Below are 22,088 nucleotides of genomic sequence, written 5' to 3' on the forward strand. Positions count from 1 at the left end.
GCCATTTGTCACGCAAGGTGTGGGAAAGTCTAAGTGCAACACAAAGGGATGAGGGGAAGGGAGCCCAGACTCTAGGAAAAGGGGGGAGTGGAGACCTCCTGGACTGATTTTATATTACCCTGTCTCCTTTAACGTCCCTATATTGGTTCCTCACCAGTCGCCGCACAGAAACCTATCCCTCTATTTCCCTAGCGCTTGGCCCTGGATAAGGAAGGGGGGATGAGCACTAGTTGACATGGTAGACAGACACGGGGGAAAGATAACTTAGCTTGAGCCGACTTCAGAGAGATAACACACACGTCCTCGTTAGGGTTGAGCGAGTATGTTCTGTCCGAGTATGCTCGGGCCGAGCTCCGAGTATTTACAGCTGCTCCATGATAAGGTTAAATCGCTCCCGTGTGCATGATTTGCAACTGTTTGACAGTTTTATTACATGTGAGGAATGTGTAAGAAATAGACATTCCTCCCATGTAATAAAGCTGTCAAACAGTTGCAAATCATGCACACAGGAGCGATTTAACCTGATCACCGAGCAGCTATAAATACTCGAAGCTCGGCCCGAGCGTACTCGGCGAAAGGGTTAATAGAACATACTTGCTCAACACTAGTCATTGTAGCACCAGAGAGGAAGTAAACAGACTGCACTCACTCCAAGCTTTCACAAGGAAACATGTGAATATCACTGGCACCGCCCTGTAGCAAAGTGAAACTATTTAAACACCCAGGCAAGGGTGTCAATTAGAGCAGGAGGGAGGTAGCCGCTGGGTCCTAGAGTGAGACAGCTAAGAAGAAGTCTGTAATGCCAAACAAAGAGATCTTCTGCAACCAACTGCAGGGCGACTGTCTGTCACCTCTGTCACACCCGTGACACCATTACAAGAATGATGTGAAACTGCTTCTTTAGGAAAACGACTGGGGATTTCCTAAAGTGCTTTTACCTGGAAAAAATGTAGTAGGTGCCAGTTTTCGAAGGCTTTATGACTAGATTTGTTCTGATGGTCAATCTTCTTATTGTTGAAATTAGTAGCTGTATATACTTAAATATTTTTTTTATTTCAGGCTTCAGGTTGCCTCAAAGTTTATGCCTGTCTCCAGCCTCATTATAGGTAAATGAAATATATTCATAAAGCCTTTTGTTTTGGTACTTGAAAAGAAAGGATATGCTTTTATTACCGGGATAGTAATAGGCAGTGGCGTATAAATGCTTCTGCTGGTCAACGAACACCACACCGAGTACTAGCAGACTATATTACACTGATATTATCCTCTATTTAGATCAATGACCTAAACTGTGTATTCTTATTCTGATAACTTTCTTTTCTTATGTTTTTTTCCAGGGGTTGATCTTGTGCCAATTAAACCAATCCCTAATGTCGTCACTTTACAGGATGATATAACCAGTGAGTCCTGCAGACAGGTAATGCCAGTGAGACGCCCCAATAGTCTTATGTCTACTAATTATAGTTCAGTTAATGGCTACTAATATTTCTTCATATGTCATGTACAGTATATTTTGGAAGCCTATCATATATTAGCCATGTACATTCTTATCTGGAGCAAAGGAAATGGGGCTGTAGTATAGCAGTGGGTCACAAGTGGTACTGTCTTGGGAGAAAAAAGCTCCATGGTCCTTGGGCTTTGTTCATTGTTGGCATATATAATCAAGCAATATGGCTATACATATCGTAGGAAACGTCTTAAGCCGCTTGCCAGATCATTATTGATCAAAATTAGTATTTTAAAACTGAACTTCTACTACCGCTAAATACATCTAGAAGTTGAAATCTTCTGCAGACACAGAACTCCCTCCTAGCATAGTTTTAGAAGGTGCTCTCATAATCTACTATATGATAAGTAAAGGGCATGTGCCACAAGATTTGGTTACTATTTTTAGGGGGTGGTGCGTAAACAAAAAACCGCGATTTTGGTATTTCAATTTTTTTTTGCTTTATGGGGTTAATCTTATGAGTTATATTTTGATGGATAAGACTTTAACAAATGTTTTATGTTTAATGTATTTTTTAAGAAGGAAAAGAAGAGTAATTAGAATTTTTTTACATTTTCAGTCCCTATAGGGGACTTAAACGTGTAATTTTTTTGATCACTTGTATACTGCGGTACCATTATTTTGCAGTTTATAGCTAAAATCACGGTCTCATTGGAAGCCCTTCATAGAAGTATCAACATGACAGCCATGGATTGAGATTTGGTTGCCATGGTTGAGATTGGCACCTGAAATGGCACGTCTCAAATACCACTGGCTTAGATTGTTAGTGCCATTTAAGAGGTTAAACATCAGCAATTGGAGCAAGTCCTGGTCATGGCTGTAAAACAAAGCTGACATTTTATGGGTATGGTGCTGGTTCAGCTCCTGAGCCTGTTCCGTACATTTGTCACATGCTGGGAAAGGGTTAAAGAATTTTTGATATTTTTATTTATAATATTAAAAACTATCCATAAATCTTTCAGTTTTTACTGGTCCTCAGAATTGACTGACACTTAGGACACGTTCAGTATTTGGTCAGTATTTTACCTCAGTATCTGTAAGCTAAAACCAGAAGAGGAACAATCAGAGGAAAAGTATAATAGAAACACGTCACCACTTCTGTATTTATCACCCACTCCTGGTTTTGGCTTACAAATACTGACGTAAAATACTGACCAAATACTCAACATGTGAACGTGGATTTATTGTTCTGCACAGATCACTTTTTAGTAGTTATCGGTGATTATGATAATGTGATAAGACAGGAGCCACATTTTGCTTTAGTTTTTTTCCTACTAGGAGCAATAACTTTTTTTTTTTTTCTGTCAAATAGCCATAGGAAGGTTCATTTTTTTTTAATGTTGCCATTTAATCCCTTCATTCATTGGGACATGAATAAACGTCCTGGGCAGGAGACTTGTACACGCAATCGCTTGTACAATATACAATACAATATACTGCTGTACCTAAGGCAGAGCTTCGTAGGAGAACGACTGTAGCTGGCAGACTGCATTTGACCCCGGCTGCTATAACAACCCAATACCTAACACATGAAGCAGATGTTGGGAAGGGGTTAACAATAGATGATGGTCACAGCTCACCTTCTCTCCTTCCCTGCAAAATGACAAAGCATACCTATACAACTCTCCTTTGAAAGTCAAGACTATTGCTGTCTATGGTTCTTAGGAGTTTCCCGGTTTCAGAGAAATTAAAGGGAAGGTGCCGCATTTTTACATTATGTAAAATAAATTAAAATGTTAAATTCCTTTAATGTTATAACATATTTTCAAGTGCCCAGTATTTATAGTTTATTTTTTATTAATTTGTTTTGCAGCTACTGGGGGCTGCCATCTTGCTTTTCAGGAGTGTAAGAGTTACTACACTACACTCACACTCCTTCAAATACTGCAGCCCTGGACATAGGCTTCAGAGCATGGACTCTATCTGTAACATTGTAGCCACATTAGCTGTGAACTGGGCACGCCTCTGTGGGCTGCTCAATTCACAGCTGTAGGTGTGTCTAGGTGCCATTTCCTTGTGGCCCAGAGCTTCCACACTGAGGACATGTAATTGGAAGCTTTTTACACACACACACAAGCTCCCCCAGCTCTGTTATCATATTCTCCCATCCTCCACTGCCTGTGCAGTAAAGCTATGGACCCTCACCGCTGCACTGTTTAGTCTCCTCGGTCCAGGCCTCACAGCTGCTCTCTTCTCCACTGTGTGCAGCTCTGCTCCTCAGGTCCACGTTGCTCCACAGTCCGTTGTCTTCCTTCTGCTTGCTCTTCTGTAAATATACTGAGATCCACTTCCTGTTTAGCAGCTGGTTGAAATTAGATCACAGTGCAGTCACCAAGAAAATGGCGGTGCATTGTCTCAAGTCTTTATTCTGCTTCCCCCACTTTTGGGTGTAGTATAACACCTAAAAGGGGAGGGAAACAATGATGTCACAAGGACACTGCCCCAATTTTGCAGCTAACGTAATGCAAGTAAGCATTACTGTAGCTGCTTGAGGTCTATACAGGAAGATGCTCCCCCTAGCTGCAAGTATAGGTAATCTTTTTTTTTTTTATATAGATATTTTGCATGTTGCAGTGTTTGCAATCTATGCAAACACTGCATTACAAAGCTTAAATTAATATTATAAAATTGATGGCACCTTCCCATTAAGCAGAGGAGGAATGTAATAAAATCATAAGTCATTATACTAGTTCTGTTACTCGCTGTTCCAGTACTACTGCTCTGGTGGTCCTGCTGTACACTTTTTTAAATGGCTGCAGCAATGATGTGCCATCTATATGTGACTGCTACAGCAAATTTCTGGTCCTGTGCCATACACTGACGTAAGAACAATAGTAAAGAAAAGTGGACATTTGCTTTAATGGGAATCTGTCACCAGTTTTTTGCTATCTGAGAGCATCATGATGTAGGGGCAGAGACCCTGATTCCTGAAATGTCACTTACTGGGCTGCTTGCTTGCTATTTTGATAAAATCCTTGTTTTCCCTGCTTCAGATCTACCAGTTCTCTGAATGCTGAGCTCTGTATAACCCCGTCCACACCAATGATTGGCAGCTTTCTGCGTACACTGTGCATAGGCAGAAAGCTACCAATTGGTGATGGGGGAGGAGTTATACAGAGCTCATGAATATGGAGGACTACATGGGAGCTGGTTTACTAGTCCTCTAGTGATGATAATCTGCTCATAAAACAGGGATGTTATGAAAACTACAGCAAGCAGCCTAGACATATTGCTGGAATCAGGGTCTATGTCCCAACATTATGCTGCTCTCAGATTACATTGTCTTTTAGACATTGAGATGGTTAGCATAAGTTGTACATTTCATACCTAGTGTGTTCCCTTTTTATGTAACTGGAAAAAGTAATTCCTTTTAGGCATATTTACATCCCCTTTAAGTGTTGATGCCGCTGGTCTCGTCACTCCTGGTTATTTCCCTTGGTTACTTTTACAGGCTTTGAAGAAGCAGCTTCAGACGTGGAAGGCAGACGTCGTTCTGAATGATGGAGCGCCAAACGTGGGAGCTAACTGGACTCACGATGCATTCTCACAAGGTTAGGCTTTTTGCACATCGGTCTACTGAACCTGCCTATACTTGGTATAATGAAAGATGTGAACTGGGGTGCTGGATCTCGGCTTACTTGCTTTCTATACCAGTTCTCCTCCCCTCGGGGCTCTGTAGAGCCACACATCTACTGCTCCAAGAAAATCTATAGACCAGAGGTGCATAACGTTATTTAGTCCAAGTGCCAAATTTAGTGATTACATCACTCCCATGGGCCGCATAAAAGCTGTAGGGGGATTCAGATCCAAGGTATATATCAACTGGACTACATATGCCATAAACTAAAAAGTAGGGGTTTCATTTCTAGAACTTCCACTATTGTAGACACAGAAGGTCCTCTGCTCCCCTATTTCACATTCCAGAATAAGTCAAGATGACCATACAATGAGCGCAGCTAACCCCAGAGTCAGAAATGGCTGTTTTTAATGTCTACTGATTGCCCAGAAATACAAATTGTCCACTGCGTCCCTGCCATTAATGGGCAGTACATGCTGATAATATAGATGTCTTGCAACTATCAGAAAACTAATTTACAGTCATTTTTTCCTGTAGCCACAGATTGGCATGTGAATCATACAGATTACAGTTTCCTAAGGGGTATTCCAGTCATCATGAACTTCTGATCTGTCTTAGATACATGTGAGACGATGGAAGTCTATTATCTCAGCCCACCACTAATTCCCAGATTGATATCAAACCCTTTAGTCACTGATCAGAGGTTTCTGGATTGTTGAGCATTCCAAGCAATGTATGGTTTATTTGCCTTTAAGTAATGTCCTATATGTTCTGTCCATTGAGTCCACTCTATACAGTTTGTGTACCCATGGGTTATACACTGTTGGATTGTAACCTTGTCTTCTTTCATGCAGTTAACTTGTCTTTGATGGCACTGCGGCTTGCCTGTGATTCTCTTTCAAGAGGCGGCTGGTTTATTACTAAGGTTTTCCGCTCTGCCGATTATCAGTCCTTACTTTGGATCCTGAAGAACTTTTTCAAGAAAGTGAGCTCAACTAAACCTCAAGCGTCTCGTAGTGAGAGTGCTGAGATCTTCGTTGTGTGTCAAGGTAAATGCTGGATATGCAAATCTTCCATTACTCTTTGTGGCTTTAATATAGTTTAGAATTTGTTGTATATTTAAGAAGTGATTGATATTTTGCAAGCTAACCAGGAGCATTGCTGGTCACTAGGGTTGAGCGAGTATGTTCTATTAACCCTTTCGCCGAGTATGCTCGGGCCGAGCTCCAAGTATTTACAGCTGCTCGGTGATAAGGTTAAATCGCTCCCGTGTGCATGATTTGCAACTGTTTGACAGCTTTATTACATGGGAGGAATGTCTATTTCTTACACATTCCTCACATGTAATAAAGCTGTCAAACAGTTGCAAATCATGCACACGGGAGCGATTTAACCTTATCACCGAGCCGCTGTAAATACTCGGAGCTAAGCCCAAGCATACTCGGACAGAACATACTCGCTCAACCCTACTGGTCACCACTTGTTTGCTAGGGGGCAAGAATAGGATAAGAGCACAGATTCAGTGCCCCTCCCTAATGAAAGCCATAGATCTCCTAATGCCAGTCACCATTCTATCCCTCCTCCAGGAGTTTTAGCCACAAATGTTTCCCATCTAAATGCCTTCAGCAGCCACAGATGCCCTGGCTATTCATCTTCGCATCACAATAGAGCCCTGGTGGCTATGTCGCACCTGTGTTCCAAAGGATCATACCGAATCGTTGACACATCCTATTGAGTTTTAATGGGATCTGTTAGATTCTTTTGCAGGGTACTAGCATTTTTAACAGTACAAATAGCTGTGCAGATTGCCTTTATATTGCATGTCCATTTACACTGCTCGATTATCAGTAACAAGCTTTTACTTGTTTCACGACAATCTTGTAGTCTAAACAGGCTGGCGATCACCCAACAAACACTCATTCGTTGGGTGAAATGATGTTTTGGTTTGCACATAAGATGATTGTTCTCAGCATAGTACTCTGAACTATTACAGGGCATTCGGTGCACATCGGAAGCGGGGTTGGGATGTGTAAACGGGCAATTAAATGACTGCCGACCAGCAAACATGTTGGGGGATGGCGTTTTTTTAACACTGCACGTCGTACAGTATAAACGAACCCTTACTGTCAAACACTCCAGAACCCTGACTGATCGGGAAGAACCATCATTGTAGTTACAGCCTTTAGCGTGGGTTCCTCAGTTAATATTTACTTATGATGGAGGTCTGCTCCAAGCATCTTCTAATGCAGGGGTCTCAAACACGTGGCCTCTGAGGCTCGGTTGTGCAGCCCTCTGGCCTCTGAGACAATTGCATCCAGCGAGCCAAGGGCCCGTCAACGTCAGCGTTTCTTTTCATCTGAATGTGCGCACTCGCACGCTCATTCAGTTGGAATGTATTGTGGTGCAGAGACCAGCTCTTTGCACCACAATACCAATACCAGCCACTGCTGTTCGCTGAGGGAGCGAGGTCAGGTGAGAATTTTTTTTGTGTGTATGTAAAGAGCAGCAGAAAGGGGGATTGTTACAAGGATAGGGACATTATTACAGGCTTGGAGATATTATTAAAGGATAGGGACATTATTACAGGCTTGGAGATATTATTAAAGGATAGGGGACATTATTACAGGTTACGGGACAGGGACCATTATTATAGGACAGGAGATGTTATTACAAGCTTGGGGACATTATTACCGGACAAGGTACATTATTACAAGCTGAGGGACATTATTTCAAGACAGACTTTATTACAGGGTGACGAACAATATTATAAGGTGAGGGACATTATTACAGGAGGACAAGGAACATCATTACAGGCTGGGGGATGTTATAACAGGACGGGGGGCATTATTACAGGATGGGGGCCAGAATTACTATATAGGGCTAATTGTAAAACTATATTACTGTATAAGGCCGATTGGGAGAGGGGTAAAAAAAAGGAAAACCTTTTTTAACAATAATGTAAAATAAAAAATTGAAAAAATAATGGAATAATATTTGGCCACTAAAAATGCTGTTTTACGTAAAATTTGAAGTAAGAGAAGACCTGTACCGTAACCCATATGATAAACAACATATAAAAGACACTCCAAAAAAAATGGTGATCAAAAAGTCATCTAGAAAAATAATGGTATCATTGAAAACATAGTCATCTCCCACAAAGCGTGTTCTTTCATATTCAAATTTGTGCAGCCCATTTACCCGGCTGAGTTTGAGACCCCTGCTCTAAAGGTAAATGTTCTCATTTTCGGATGGCTTATTTTTAGGATACTTGGCTCCTGATAAGATTGACAGTCGATTCTTTGATCCCAAGCATGCATTCAAGAATGTGGAAAACACTGTTCAAACAGTATCTCAGCTAGTATCGAATAAGAAGCCCAAGGTAAGTTTTTTACTGTCCGCCCTATGAATTTCTAACCTCCCCATGTTCCTCATGAGTGTGAGATACAGATGTGTGGGACCTAATTGCTTGCTACCATTGTGCTTTCCATAGGCAGAAGGATATGAGGAAGGACCCGTTTACCAACGAGCATCTTTAGTTGAATTCCTGAAAACTAAAGATCCAGTCAACTTTCTTTCCAAGATCAGTGAGGTGTGTATGCACATATATAAAAAGTAGATGAAATCTGGCCCTGAGAAATCCATGACAGGTGATTTCTGATTAAACATGATAAATAGCTATCCAGCCAGGGCTGGCTTTCCTTAATCTTCATGTTGTCAGTCTAGAATAGTCACATATCAGTATAATAGGGTTGAAGTACTGTTAGATTTGGCCACTGCTTCTGTAGAAGGGAAAGTAGAAAAGAGTCAGCTGCGTATACGCACAGAGACCACTGTGGCATTGAGGTCTCCTGCTTCTCGTAGACTACAAGGGAGAGAGCTAAGGGTTTGTGTAGCTCTCTTCCTCTTAGTTCCAGGCACCCTTGGCAGCATGTTCTTCTTTGAGGTAGGGGGTCCTATTTGTCATTAATATTTTTCTTATAGATTGTCATAGATGACCAAGATTTAGAGAAACACTCAACCACCACCAACGATATCAAAGAATGCTGCAAAGATATCAAAGTCTTGGGGCGGAAAGAGCTGAGGTACTGCTGTCGTGTGCGTCATTGCTTTGCTGACAGTCATTGTGGAGGTCACTGCTTCTAAACAATGATCTTATCCTTTCAGGTCCTTATTGAGCTGGAGATCTAAGCTACGTAGACATGTCGCAAAGAGGCTTAAAGAGGAATCCAAAAGTTTGATGGAAGGAATAAAGTAAGACTTTCCTTTTCTTCCATTCATGATTTTTACAAACTACTGAAGTTTAGTTCCATGAATGAGAATTTGTTTCAACCTCTTCATGACATTCGCTGTATATTTACAGCAGCAGTTGGATGGTATTGTATGGAAAGGGCCGAGGAGCTGAGCTTGCTCCAGATTCAACAAGAGTTAAGAAGGTAGTAACTTGTATTTAATCCCTTGGCGCACCTCACCATACATTTACGTCATGATGAAGTGTTACCACTCCATGTCATAGAGTGCTGGCCAAAAGTATTGGCACCCCTGCAATTCTGTCAGATAATACTCAGTTTCTTCCTGAAAATGATTGCAATCACAAATTCTTTGGTCTTATTATCTTCATTTAATTTGCTTGCAAGGAAAAAACACAAAAGAGAATGAAGCAAAAATCAAATCATTGATCATTTCACACAAAACTCCAAAAAAGGGCCAGACAAAAGTATTGGCACCCTCAGCCTAATACTTGGTTGCACTACCTTTAGCCAAAATAACTGCGAACAACCGCTTCCGGTAACCATCATTGAGTTTCTTACAATGCTCTGCTGGAATTGTAGACCATTCTTCCTTGGCAAACTGCTCCAGGTCATTGATATTTGAAGGGTGCCTTCTCCAAACTGCCATTTTGAGATCTCTCCACAAGTGTTCTATGGGATTCAGGTCTGGACTCATTGCTGGCCACCTTAGAAGTCTCCAGTGCTTTCTATAAAACCATTTTATAGTGCTTTTGGAAGTGTGTTTTGGGTCATTGTCCTGCTGGAAGACCCATGACCTCTGAGGGAGACCCAGCTTTCTCACACTGGGCCCTACATTATGCTGCAAAATTTGTTGGTAGTCTTCAGACTTCATAATGCCATGCACACGGTCAAGCAGTCCAGTGCCAGAGGCAGCAAAGCAACCCCAAAACATCAGGGAACCTCCACCATGTTTGACTGTAGGGACCGTGTTCTTTTCTTTGAATGCCTCTTTTTTTTCCTGTACACTCTATGTTGATGCTTTTTCCCAAAAAGCTCTACTTTTGTCTCATCTGTCCAGAGAACATTCTTTCACTCACTCATTCTCTTGAAATTCTGTCTGCAAAGCAGGCCAGAGTAGGACTTGTCTACATATTTTTTCTTCTTTATTAGATGGACTATAGGTCCACAACCAAAAAAATTATGAAAAAAAATGGAAATGTAATAACAGCACGCGTATGACAGACACTGATGCTTGTGCTTGATTTCTTCTCAGTCTCAGTTCTGATGAGGAGGCTGAAGGCTCTGATGCAGAAGAAAAGGCGGAGGAGGATGAGAATGAGAAGCTTGAACAAAAGTTAGCAGAACTAAAGGCGGAAGAACTGGCAACATTAAAAAGGTCAGTAACCATTCTTTATTTAATTGTGTCAGTAAGATGATTTGTGCACATTATGGTTCTTCCTCATGTTCAGCATATTTTTTTCTTTTTTGACTACTTACATATAATCTTGATTGAAGGATTGAGCGTGGTTTGATAAGGCCCTTAAAATGCCCTCTTTGATTTGTAGGAAAAAAAAACAGTTACTGAAAGTCCAACGTCGTCAGAGGTTAAGAATGGAACTGAAGATGGATCTTCCTGGGGTTTCTATTGCTGATAACGGAGACACCGGCATGTTCTCCCTTAAAACCATAGGCAAAAAAGAGGTAGGCAACTGCAGAAGAGAAAAATAGCCACTTGTTGTCCATCTGGGAATGCTGGCATGTCCACATTTTCCCTGCAGTTTTGATGTATGCCCCTTGAAGGTTGTGGGTTACCTTGTAGTATAAGGTCGTTCCATAACCCCTAATGTGAGGGCCTCTCTGACATCTTTATGACCCGACATGGGGACCGTTCCTTAACATCCTGAGGTCTTATGGACATTATCCTGGATGGGCTGGATGGGACAGCTCATTTGAAGTGGTTAGTTTAGTAAACTTGAAAATGTGATTTTGGCATAAAGTTAAAAAAAATAAATAAATCCTTGCCTAGAGGAGATTTTGAGGCACATGAACTCAATCTCATCATTGTGATTCTCTTCAGACTGTAATGGTTAAGAAGGAAGATTTAAATGAAGCTTTGCAGGTTGTGCACTTGTGGCCTATAGTTCACTGTGTGTTATGTCTATGACTCCCATAGGCTATCTCCAAATATACTTAGTCTTGCTTTGTATCTCAAGACGTATGTATTACCAGCTTGGTATAGCCTAGGTAACAGCCCTGTTTATATGGGATGTTTTTGGTTCTTTTAGCTACTGCAGACCCTTTCACATGGAGACATGGCTGCTGCAGATGCACTGGTGTCACTAGGCGACCCTAATGACGGAGAAATATGTTTCTCAGACCTTGACGATATGGAGAATGAGGATGATGAAATATCCCTAGCCAGTGACCTGGATGAAGACGACCTGACTGAAGTGAGAAAGCAGGAAAAAAAGTTGCAGCCGACAAGGCAAGAATAATGTTTTCAGTTTTTTCCTTCAACATGTTTTTTTTTTCTTTCTATATTTTACATTCTCATTTTCTTTTCTTCAGGAGGCCAGTTGCTGCTCCAGAGGTACCAGAGGATGAGGATGAAACAAACCCTTTGCTATTGTCTTTGGAAGAAAAGTCAGACCGTGAACAGAGAGATAAAAATCTGTGGTTTGGAAAGGTAAGTGAATGTGCATTGTAAGGTTCTTTAGGGGAGCCTCTGCTTTCTACCCCTATTTCATTGCATGCCTCTTGTGGCAGTGCACCATAGTTATTAGTTTGTATAGATTTCAGCGTACAGGACACAACTTCCATATTGTTTGAGATCGCTGAAAATGAATGCTGTTCTTACAAAAAAAAAGGTTTATTGAAAGAAGCAGAAGGAGAAAAGAGTTTGTATTTTCCTCCTAAGAATCATCAAAACTCTTATCCATAGGTTGTATCTGTTATTCCAGCCCATTCGCCTAAAAGACCTAAACTGAAAAACTGCTCAAGCGATTTATGCTGTCCAAACCATAGGAACCATGATCCAGAGCCTGGCTGCATGATTGCAGCCAGATATACCTTTCTTTGAACCGCTGTGGCATTTCAGGGAAAACAACGTTTGAAGATCTGGCCGGGGACCATAGACAAGATGAGTCCGATGGGATTCCTGGCCAGATTCTCCCTTCCCCACTCCAGTTGACTGACAGGTCTCTACCAAGTGTGTACATAGGGGGAAGACCTGTCATTAACCTGCAGTGAGGAGAAATCGGCCGGGGACTTAACCTGGATGGATCTACAAACTATTCTCTCTTTGAAATTCTGGAGCGTTTCAGAGAAAAATATTCCTGATTGGATTGGTTCAATCTGGCTCTGATTCATGGTGTCCGTGGTTATGGCAGCATGAATCAGCTGACAGCTTCCATTTCAATACCAAACACTGCCTATGGACAAAAGTAGGACTGTTTCTAGGAGAAAAAAGATACCATTTTTTATTTTAAGTTTAGGAAATTGAGCCTCATACATATGTATTTATGAGGCTAAAAAAACCTTCTTTGTTCCTCCCAGAAACATTCGCTTTCCTGGTTTTGTTTTTGTCGAGCAGTGATGGATTGTTATGGGAGAGATGCAGCTGATTGTGTAATTTAGTCCAGGGGATAGGACACCAGTGTGGCAAAGATGTAAGTTCAGGTTTAGGAAGATGCTTGCGTTTAATCATTTGTGACTTATGTTTTCAGGGGATTTTTTCATCCGTCCTACAATCTGATGGAGATGAGGAGATAGAGATTAAACAAGCAAAGATTTTACAGGAATCCATGAGTGGTAAGTGGAGCAGACTGCATATAACAGCAGAGCTGTGGATGCTTCTCACAAAGGAGATAAGCAAGTTTAAAGTAGTGATTGCAAGAACTGAGATGGTTCAGTCTGTTGTGGCTGATAACAGGGAATAATAGATTGCATTGAGCTGTTCCTGCTCTTCGATATCGGCACTGCTGAGGATTCAGAGATGCAACTTGTTGTCATCCTTTCAGGTACAATAATAAAGGGGAAGAAAGAAGTTAAGAAAGGACGAAAAACCACAGATGAAGTCTCCTCCAAAGTGATCAGTAAAGCAGCAGAGAGAAGAGATCCTGAGCCACAGGCAGCGATCACTAAGCAAGAAGGAACAGAAGATCTGAGCGAGTCGGACAGTGACAGCAGTGATGATGACAGGTGAGGTGACACATCAGATGGTCTTCTGAATTAACTGTAGACCATAGAATAATAACCCAATGTGGTTCTTCTAGGGATATTCGATCTATGAAGAAGAAATTTGGAAAAAGATCTGCTGAAGAGAATGATGATTTTGAAGTGGTTCCTGTAGAACGTCCAGGTTGGTATATCGCCTAAGACCATTGTATTAATGTAAGGTTGGGCAGATATCCATCTCAGTGTATATTGTGTGTCGGCCAGGCTGTGCTCCAGCCCCCTGACACTTTACAAGACTTGTTGGTTTTGGAGTCAATTAAAAGCCACTGTGCCCCCTGTAACATTTCCCGTGTGTTCCTTTACAGTCTCTGACCTGTTCTTTCCTGCTGCCTTTATCTTGTTCCCATATAAAGTAAATGCTGCCTTTATCTTGTTCCCATATAAAGTAAATGCTGCCTTTTTCCTGCTGTGTTTTATTGTGCAGGAAATGTGCTGCGTCTTAACCATTCAAGAAAAGCGGATTTGATTTAATGAAAACTCATGGTCACCTTGCGACTAAAGAGCCTGTTGAACTGTGCGTTTTTTAATGCGTTTTTCTCTATAAGCTTCTATGTGAAGCTGCATGTAGAAACACGTGAAAAGAAAGTCAGTTGTGTTTGTAAGTTCATAATAAACACTTTTCTGTATGTTAAAAAACGATGCTTCAAATCTGCAGCGAAAACGCATCAAATAAAGGAGAAAATGTATATAAAAAAAGCAGCAATAATCAGGGATTATTATTGTGTGTTGTGATGCGGACACTTGCAGAAAAAATGCAACATTTACGCTATGTGTGAACACAGCCTAAATATGTCACTGGGATGGTAGCACGTTTCTTCAGTTAGAACAGAGCTTTTTTATTAGTCTATATAAGAAACTATATGTCACTGTTACAGGCACCAGAACTTTGTGTTTGTTGCATTGCCTTGGACTGCTCCCACAGACTCTTTACAGCGGCTGCACAAACTCCTACTACTGACATAAGACTGGCTCCTGTGGCACAGTACTAATGGAGAAGAGACTCTCATCACTGTCCTCCCTGCAGGCTGTACCTACTTTAGCTGCACATGTGCCCTGCGCTGAGGGTTGCTGGCATTGCACAGGGTCCTGTTTCCAGCAGAGGTTCCTCTTGAGCCCTGATCAGTGTTTCTCCAGATCAAATAAGGCCTGTCACTTGTATAGTAGGGAAGGCAAACGGATTTCTGTCTCCTCAAAGATGCTGAAAGATAGTGGAGCCAAATTATAGCACTGTGCAGAATTTGTGGAAAGCTTTACTTGTGCCTACAATTCATTTCTATGAGGCAGAAATTGTATTAATGGGGTCTTGTGTTTTCAGAAAACTCCTATCCCCCATCTGCAATTTTTGTTTTTAAAAGTTTCCAGTACAAGCTGCTCAGAGCCGCTAATCTTACAGGCTGCAGACAGTAACGACCAGCAGCAGCGGCTAAGACTCAGCCCTGGAAAACCTCTTTGAGGCTACATGCACACGTCTTTTTCAGGCGGAAACTGCCTGAAAAAGTGCTGCATAAAATGAAGATATTATGACATCACGTTCCATTTTATGTCCCTTTTAAGTGGTCAAAAGAAGTGACATGCTCATTCTTCGGGTGTCCTGCATGTGGACACTGTTCACGCTCTGTACTTCACAGTATAGAAAGATACCAGTCGCAAAACCGCTTCGGGAAAATGATCTCCAAGGTTTTCATTGGGAAAGCTTGACGACTGTGCCAGCATCTAAATAAAGCCGTGCGTACATAGTCTTAGGCTGTGTGCCCACGATGCGTTTTTCAAGCATTTATGCTGCGGAATTATGCTGCGGAATTTCCGCAGCATAAACTCTTCAAAAACGCTAGGTAATCCGCACCCCATGGTCCCCAATGACAAGCCGGACTTTCAATGCCCATGCTGCGTTTTTTTCCGCAGCGTTTATGCTGCGCTCAAAAATCTGCAGCATGTCCATTAATTTTGCGGAAGCACAGCGGATCTGCCGCCATTGACTTGCATTGAGACGCATAATATCCGTGTCAGTACATTTGTACTCACAGATTATATGCTTTTCAATGTGCGGATGGTACCCAAGTCTGGAGGAGAGGAGACTCTCATCCAGACCTGGGTACCATAGAACCTGTAAAAAAAAAAAAAAAGAATTTAAAATAAAAAATAAAGTTTATACTCCCCTTCCGATGTCCTCCCGGTGTTTTGTCTGCTCTGTCCAGTGTCTTGCAATGTTCGTGTTGTTGTGAAGGACCTGCCATGACGTCACTGAGTCATGTGACCCATCACATGGCTCAATGACATCACCGCAGGTCCTTCACAACAACACGAACATTGCAAGACACTGGACAGAGCAGACAAAACACCGGGAGGACATCGGAAGGTGAGTATAAACTTTATTTTTTACCATTCTTATTCTTTTTTTTTAACTAACTTGGTCACACTATATAAAATCCATGTCGGTTGCATGGATTTATATAGTGTGACCAAGTTGTCAAGCACTTTTCCAAGTGATGCTAAAATCGCTTGGAAAGCGCTTTATAACCCGCATGCGGAAATGCATGCAAAGACGCTTGACAAACGCTTCTACCTGCAGGAAAAACGCATGTAAAATCCGCATGTAAAATCCGCATGCGTTTTTCCTGCCAGGGAGAAGCGTAAAAAATATGCAGCAATTCTGCATCGTGGGCACATAGCCTAAGGGTTTCCCAGGAGTGGAAACGTTTGTTATACAGGGTGGTCCAAAAGTAGGTGGACAGAAAGTGTAATAAGGTTATGAAGGGGGAGATTTATCAAACAAAATCCAGTAATTTTAGATAACATTATGTGGAGTGATGAGGCTTCTTTCAAATTATCCGGCCATATTAACAGACATAATTGTATTTACCGGTAAAATGAGAACATGCATTTAACATTAGAGCAACAACTAAATGAGCCTGGTGTCAATGTTTGGGGTGGTATTTCAAGTTTTGATGTTTTAGGACCAATATTTTTTGATGGAGCAGTCACAGGAGATAAGTATCTCGAAATTCTAATGAATAAAGTTGTTCCCCAGATACAGCAACAGCCTAATTCAAATGACCTTTATTTCTAACAAGATGGGGCCCCTCCACATTATTCAGGAGTGGTCCGCGAGTATCTTGATGAAACATTTCCTAATAAATGGATTGGCTGAAGAGCCCCACTTGATTGGCCGGCACGTTCACCAGACTTGACCCCAATGGATTTTTTCTTTTGGGGAGTACTCAAGGACAAAGAGTATAGTCGAAAACCAAAAAGTGTCAGTGATTTGAAAAATTACATAAGAGATGTATTTCAAGAAATTAATACCCAAAGGGCAAAAAAGTTTGTTGAAGCGTAAGAGGCGACTTCAAAGCTGTGCAAATTGTAATGGAAAACAGTTTGAGCACCTGCGTTGATAAAATTTAAGGGCTTTTGTATTATTATTCAGAAATGTAATTGTCAATGTTATGCTTGTGTTAGTAAATATAATTTTATATATAAATCAAAATTAATGTTATTATTTTCTGTCCACCTACTTTTGGACCACCCTATATAATAAGAAAAAGCAGAGTCAAGTCTAAAATTCAAGATGATGTCTGCTCCGAAGCTGAGAGGAGGCTGGGCTGCAGGAAAGGGAAAACACGATGTACCCGAGTCACTGATTTTAGTGATTTTTTTTTACCTAATGTGATTCCCAGCTTGGAGGTACAGGATAATAATTGGTATTTATGCAGACCTTACTGCTGTAGGCCAGGTAGCACTCAGTTGGTCCCCTGACATATCTGGTTTAGTACATGAAGTAACTGTTTTTAAGAATCTTATTTTAGACCTCTGCTTTGTGCATTTCCTCTGTTATTCCTCCTGGAAATGTATAAATGAAATGACAGGCTTTGCTTTTCTCCTTTTCCGTTGGCTGTGTCCCTTACTAACAGCACTGATTGGATAGGGACCACGTATGTGTTCACACCTTATTGACCTGGGGTATAGCAAGACCAAGTTGTTTGTTGAGATATTTCCAGGGAGAGTAATAGAGGAATGGCAACACGGAGTTGTCAGTTCCCAATAGTCTGAATCTGTAGAAATGAATCACTCCTGTAATGAAAGGATTCTACTTCTTTATTGGGTATTATAGGTTTACTATGATTGTGGGCATTCACCTGAACTTTCCTTTCTCTCTGCAGTGAAACGGTCCCGTGTCTTGGACCCAGAAGGCCTTGCTCTTGGAACAGTAATTGCTACATCAAAAAAAGCCACCAGGGACCTGATTGACAAGTCTTTTAACAGGTGGGTACTCTTTTGGTAGGAGCCTTTGAATCCTATTTCCTTGCATGCATTACTGTTTCCTTGCCCGACTCCATTTAGGCGAGCCTTCAACGAAGCTGAAGACGACCTCCCAGATTGGTTTCTTACTGATGAAAAGAAACATCGATCCATCCAGATTCCTGTAGACCGAGAAATGATGGAGGAGTATCGTAGGAGACAGAAGGAGCTAAATGCTCGACCAATCAAGAAGGTTGCAGAAGCAAAGGCTAGAAAGCGAAGACGGGTGAGGCATAGCTCATATGACTCTGACATCATGCATCCTCATGGTTTTAGTTTAAAGGGTTGTCTGGGATTAGAAAAAGGTTCTGTTTATTCCCCCCACTCAAGAAGCGGACGTCTTCTGTCTATGGGTTGTATCTGCTATTGCAGCTCATTGCCCTTTGAAGTAAAAGGTTCTAAGCTGTAATACCAGACACAGACCATGAACAGAATTGCCACTGTCTCAGGAAAATTGCTAGTTCAAATCCTCAAGATCCCCTTTATTTCCTGGAACTCCCTCTGTTACCTGTGTCTTCATTTCCATTACTTTGTTTTATCAAAGGAGTTGAAAAAGATGGAACAAGCCAAGAAAAAGGCAGAAGCAGTTGTTAACACAGTAGACATTTCTGAGAAAGAAAAGGCGGCTCAGCTGCGCAGGTAATCTGCTGTTTCTTATTGTTTGCTTTGTATGAAATTCTAAATACACTTCTGCTTTCTTCCAGTAATAGCGCCACACTTGTCTATGGGCCGGTTCTGGGATTGCAGCTTAGCCACACTCCAGTGCTGCAGAAAGCGACATAGACAAGAGTTGCTCTGTTGTGCCCCATTATCTGTTTATGACAGAAGCTATTTGCTGTTTTGCAGATAGAAGAGGGCCCCCATACCTCTTGGGACCCTGTGCGGCTGCACAGGTTGCATCAATAATATATCTGTAACTGCTTATTATCAATTGTACTAATCAATGCAGATCTTTTCTATGATGGTTTGAGTGGGAGGAATCTCTTTTTAAATAGGCACAGTTGCATACATTGCTCTTAACCCTTTTCTGTCCCAAGTGAATTAATGTTCTTTTGCCACAATTCCTGTCTGATTAACCAGTTAATATAATTGGTCCATTCCATGGCATCGTTCCGGTCAGTCCACCCTGCACTATGATCGAAACCGTTAGACACAACGCTCATATTGAGGGCCAGAACAGAACTATAGAAATAACAGCACAATGTGAACAGAGCCGAACAGTGATTTTATAAGCTCTTGTGATTGTCAATGAGCTGTATAGAGGGGAAGGTCATATTTTCTGCAAAGCTGTGCCACCCAAAAAAAAGTTCTAATTTCTATCTTTTATACAGATTCCAGTAATTTTTACATTTTTGCTCCTGGCTTGAAGGTTACATGCTTTTTTTGGCGTGGTTTATGATTTTTGATATGCTGCTGCAGTGTTTCTACTTGTGAGACCTTGCCATCTCTTATCTTTCCAGTATATACAAAAAGGCAGGTCTGGGGAAGGAGAAGCGACAAGTGACCTATGTAGTGGCCAAGAAAGGCACAGGAAAGAGAGTCCGCCGCCCTGCTGGAGTGAAAGGTCAATTTAAGGTGGTGGATGGCAGGATGAAGAAGGACATGAGAAAACAGAAGAGGAAGAGATGATCAGTTACTGGTGCTTGTGTTTCTTCTCATGTGCTGATGGCAGGAGCCCTCACACATCTCTCGGGACATCTCCATCTTGAATCCTGAGGTTATTTTGCTCACAGAGCAGATCTGGACACCTTGAATTTCTTGTATGATATCGTGAATTTTAATAATAAATAGTACTACTTCTCTTTGTGCTACTACACCCATGGGAAGCCTGCATGCTTACGACTATTAGTGACACATAAGTGCTCGAGACATCACCTTAAAGTCCTTACCTGAAGAGTTGTGTGATCCTTCATATCAGATGTACAACTTCTCTTTAAGACTTCTTTCCTATCTTTAGTAGCAGGGACAGTAACTCTAGTGCACTTCATCTACAATGTGGTGCATGCAGCAATCTGATTTATATGGCTGGCTTAGAATCGGAAAGCAGCACTTAGAAAGGTGGGAGACACTGCGAAAACACTGTGTAGAAAGTCCCTTTCCTTAGATACAGCTGCTCTATAACCTAAGACAGAACAGATTTCATTCCCCTTAGATTCAGGAATGATTAAGCAACTTTGCCCTTAGCCTTCAAAGAGGCACTCTGGGTAGATTACATCTTATTAGGGTTTGTTCACACAGCCGTATTTTTGGTCCGAGTGCTATTTGTTAAAAAAACGGACCGCAGTCGGACCAATGTTATTCAGTAGGGCAATGCAGATCACCGATTTTTTTCACTAACTGAATCTGTGTGTGAAAAAAAATCGCAGCATGCCCTAGTTTCTTCTGTAAATCGGATGAGACTCGGTCATTCAAGTCTATGGGTGCTGGAAAATAAAATCTGGTGCCACATGGAGCCACAGTACAGCATCTGATTTTACGGATACCTTATAGTTCTGTAACATAGGAAACTGTTAATGGTCTTGTAAATGAGTATGGGTTGCTGAGAAAAAAAAACGGATTGTACATGGATGGATGACAAGTGAGAAAAAAAATAGTCCTACTTTTTTAGATGAAACTGATAATTTTTTTTTATACGGTCGCGTGAAGCTACCCTTACAGAGATTCTACTGCCTGTTTAAACAGAGGAATTGAAAGGCACCATAGACCCATGGAACGTCCTGTGTTACTCTGCTTATGTTCGTAGCTCAGCCCTCAGCTGTGTGCCAATGTAACCATGAGCCAAACACTTGTGCCACCTGACACAAGACTGCAGAATATCCCTAGTTGGTAGTCAGTCTGAAGTGAGCTGACAGCCGTGGCACAATTTAACTCGCCTTCACTCTAAAGGGATTGGGAAAAAAAGTAGATTCAGAAAAAAAGCTTTGTTGTTTCTTCTTCATTTGAAGATCCATGTAAATGCAGAAAATGCTGCTGCCATCTAGCTGCTTTTTCTTTTTTTTAACCCGATAACTACCACATATCGTAAATTTACAGTACCTGGTCACTGATGGTGCATGGAGAGGGTTGAGGAACTGCACTTGCTTTGTGCCTTCAGATGTCTGCTGTGTTACAATGCGAGCATCTGCCTGTAACTATCGATGGAGCAAGCGCCGCCCGCTGTTTAACTATTTAAAAGCCGATGTCTATCTCTGACCAGTATTTAAAGAGGGTGTCCACTACCATACATAATGCCCCCATCGATTTAAATTGTGAAAACAAGTCTTTTTGTAATTACCTTGCGTGTTTTTTATTGCCTGTGAGCGGCGCTATCGCTGGCCGCTCACCAGGCATCACATGTAAGGGGAGTTTCACCACGCGGGTCAGCCCCGCATCCACCACGCACTTTCCCTCTCCTCAGCTTTCTTTGGGAAAGCGTGCGGTGGTTGCTGGGTGTTACGTGCGGTGATACCTCGCCCACACCCATCAATCAGGGGGGCGCACGTCACTGGGTCACTCCTGGCTGCAGCTGGAACTTGACGTAACATCAGCGGATGTCAGCCGAGGTCATGTGACGCCTGTGAGCGGCCAGTGATCGCGCCACTCACAGGCAATAAAGACCAAGCAAGGAAATTACAAAAAGACTTGTTTGTTTACACAATTTAAACTGATGTGGGCATTGTTAATTGTACTGGACAACCTCTTAAGGGAGGTTGTCCAGCCTTAAAGCACCACTCCAGCGAGGGTTGTTTTTTTTTCAGCGCTGGAGTTGGGTTTTAAATGTAAGTCCCCTGCCCCCAGTACATACTCCCCCCTCCTGCGTCTTCACCAGTTTTTGGTGCTGCTCCGGTCCCGCAGCGCCATCTTGTGAGCGCAGCTTCTGACTGGCTGGAAGTCAGAAGCTACATCACACGCTCTCAATACAAGTCTATGAGAGCCAAAAGGAGGCCAGAATGAGCCTCTCATAGACTTGTATTGAAAAGTGACCTCTGCACAGCTCCATGATACACTGGAGCAGCCAGCAGGTCACTTTTTGCTGGAGACCGACATGAGCTGCAGCGAAAACAAATGAAAAGGCCGGTAGGTGAGTATGAGACAGGGAAATTACATTTAAAGCACCACTCCAGCGGTGCAATAAAAAAAACACTGTAGTGGTGCTTTAAGGTACAAGTGTGCAGTCATCTTGGCCCTCCTACAAAGTCCAGCTCTTGGGTGGATGTTGCAGGAGAACGTCATTTTCACTATATATAGCAATACTTATTGCACT

General features: G+C 41.9%; 1 protein-coding gene across 3 annotated transcripts in view; it reads left to right on the forward strand.

The window, feature by feature from the left end:
* FTSJ3 (FtsJ RNA 2'-O-methyltransferase 3) overlaps positions 1–19,661 on the forward strand; it is a 34,711-nt gene extending 15,050 nt beyond the window's left edge. For all 3 annotated transcript variants that reach the window (XM_073684356.1, XM_073684358.1, XM_073684357.1), the window contains exons 4-22: positions 1,060–1,106; positions 1,338–1,417; positions 4,959–5,058; positions 5,939–6,133; positions 8,348–8,463; positions 8,575–8,673; positions 9,066–9,166; positions 9,249–9,335; positions 10,587–10,709; positions 10,879–11,014; positions 11,599–11,798; positions 11,882–11,999; positions 13,039–13,123; positions 13,333–13,513; positions 13,588–13,673; positions 17,707–17,809; positions 17,888–18,071; positions 18,390–18,484; positions 19,306–19,661. In XM_073684356.1, the coding sequence (XP_073540457.1) occupies positions 1,060–1,106; positions 1,338–1,417; positions 4,959–5,058; positions 5,939–6,133; positions 8,348–8,463; positions 8,575–8,673; positions 9,066–9,166; positions 9,249–9,335; positions 10,587–10,709; positions 10,879–11,014; positions 11,599–11,798; positions 11,882–11,999; positions 13,039–13,123; positions 13,333–13,513; positions 13,588–13,673; positions 17,707–17,809; positions 17,888–18,071; positions 18,390–18,484; positions 19,306–19,474 (2,305 nt within the window). In that variant the 3' untranslated portion in view covers positions 19,475–19,661. The remainder of the gene's footprint in view (positions 1–1,059; positions 1,107–1,337; positions 1,418–4,958; positions 5,059–5,938; positions 6,134–8,347; positions 8,464–8,574; positions 8,674–9,065; positions 9,167–9,248; positions 9,336–10,586; positions 10,710–10,878; positions 11,015–11,598; positions 11,799–11,881; positions 12,000–13,038; positions 13,124–13,332; positions 13,514–13,587; positions 13,674–17,706; positions 17,810–17,887; positions 18,072–18,389; positions 18,485–19,305) is intronic.
* Positions 19,662–22,088: the final 2,427 nt, after the last annotated feature.

The sequence above is a fragment of the Phyllobates terribilis genome, unplaced genomic scaffold, assembly GCF_046119375.1.
Source record: "Phyllobates terribilis strain yellow unplaced genomic scaffold, ASM4611937v1 Scaffold_5__5_contigs__length_657084704, whole genome shotgun sequence".
NCBI lineage: Eukaryota > Metazoa > Chordata > Amphibia > Anura > Dendrobatidae > Phyllobates > Phyllobates terribilis.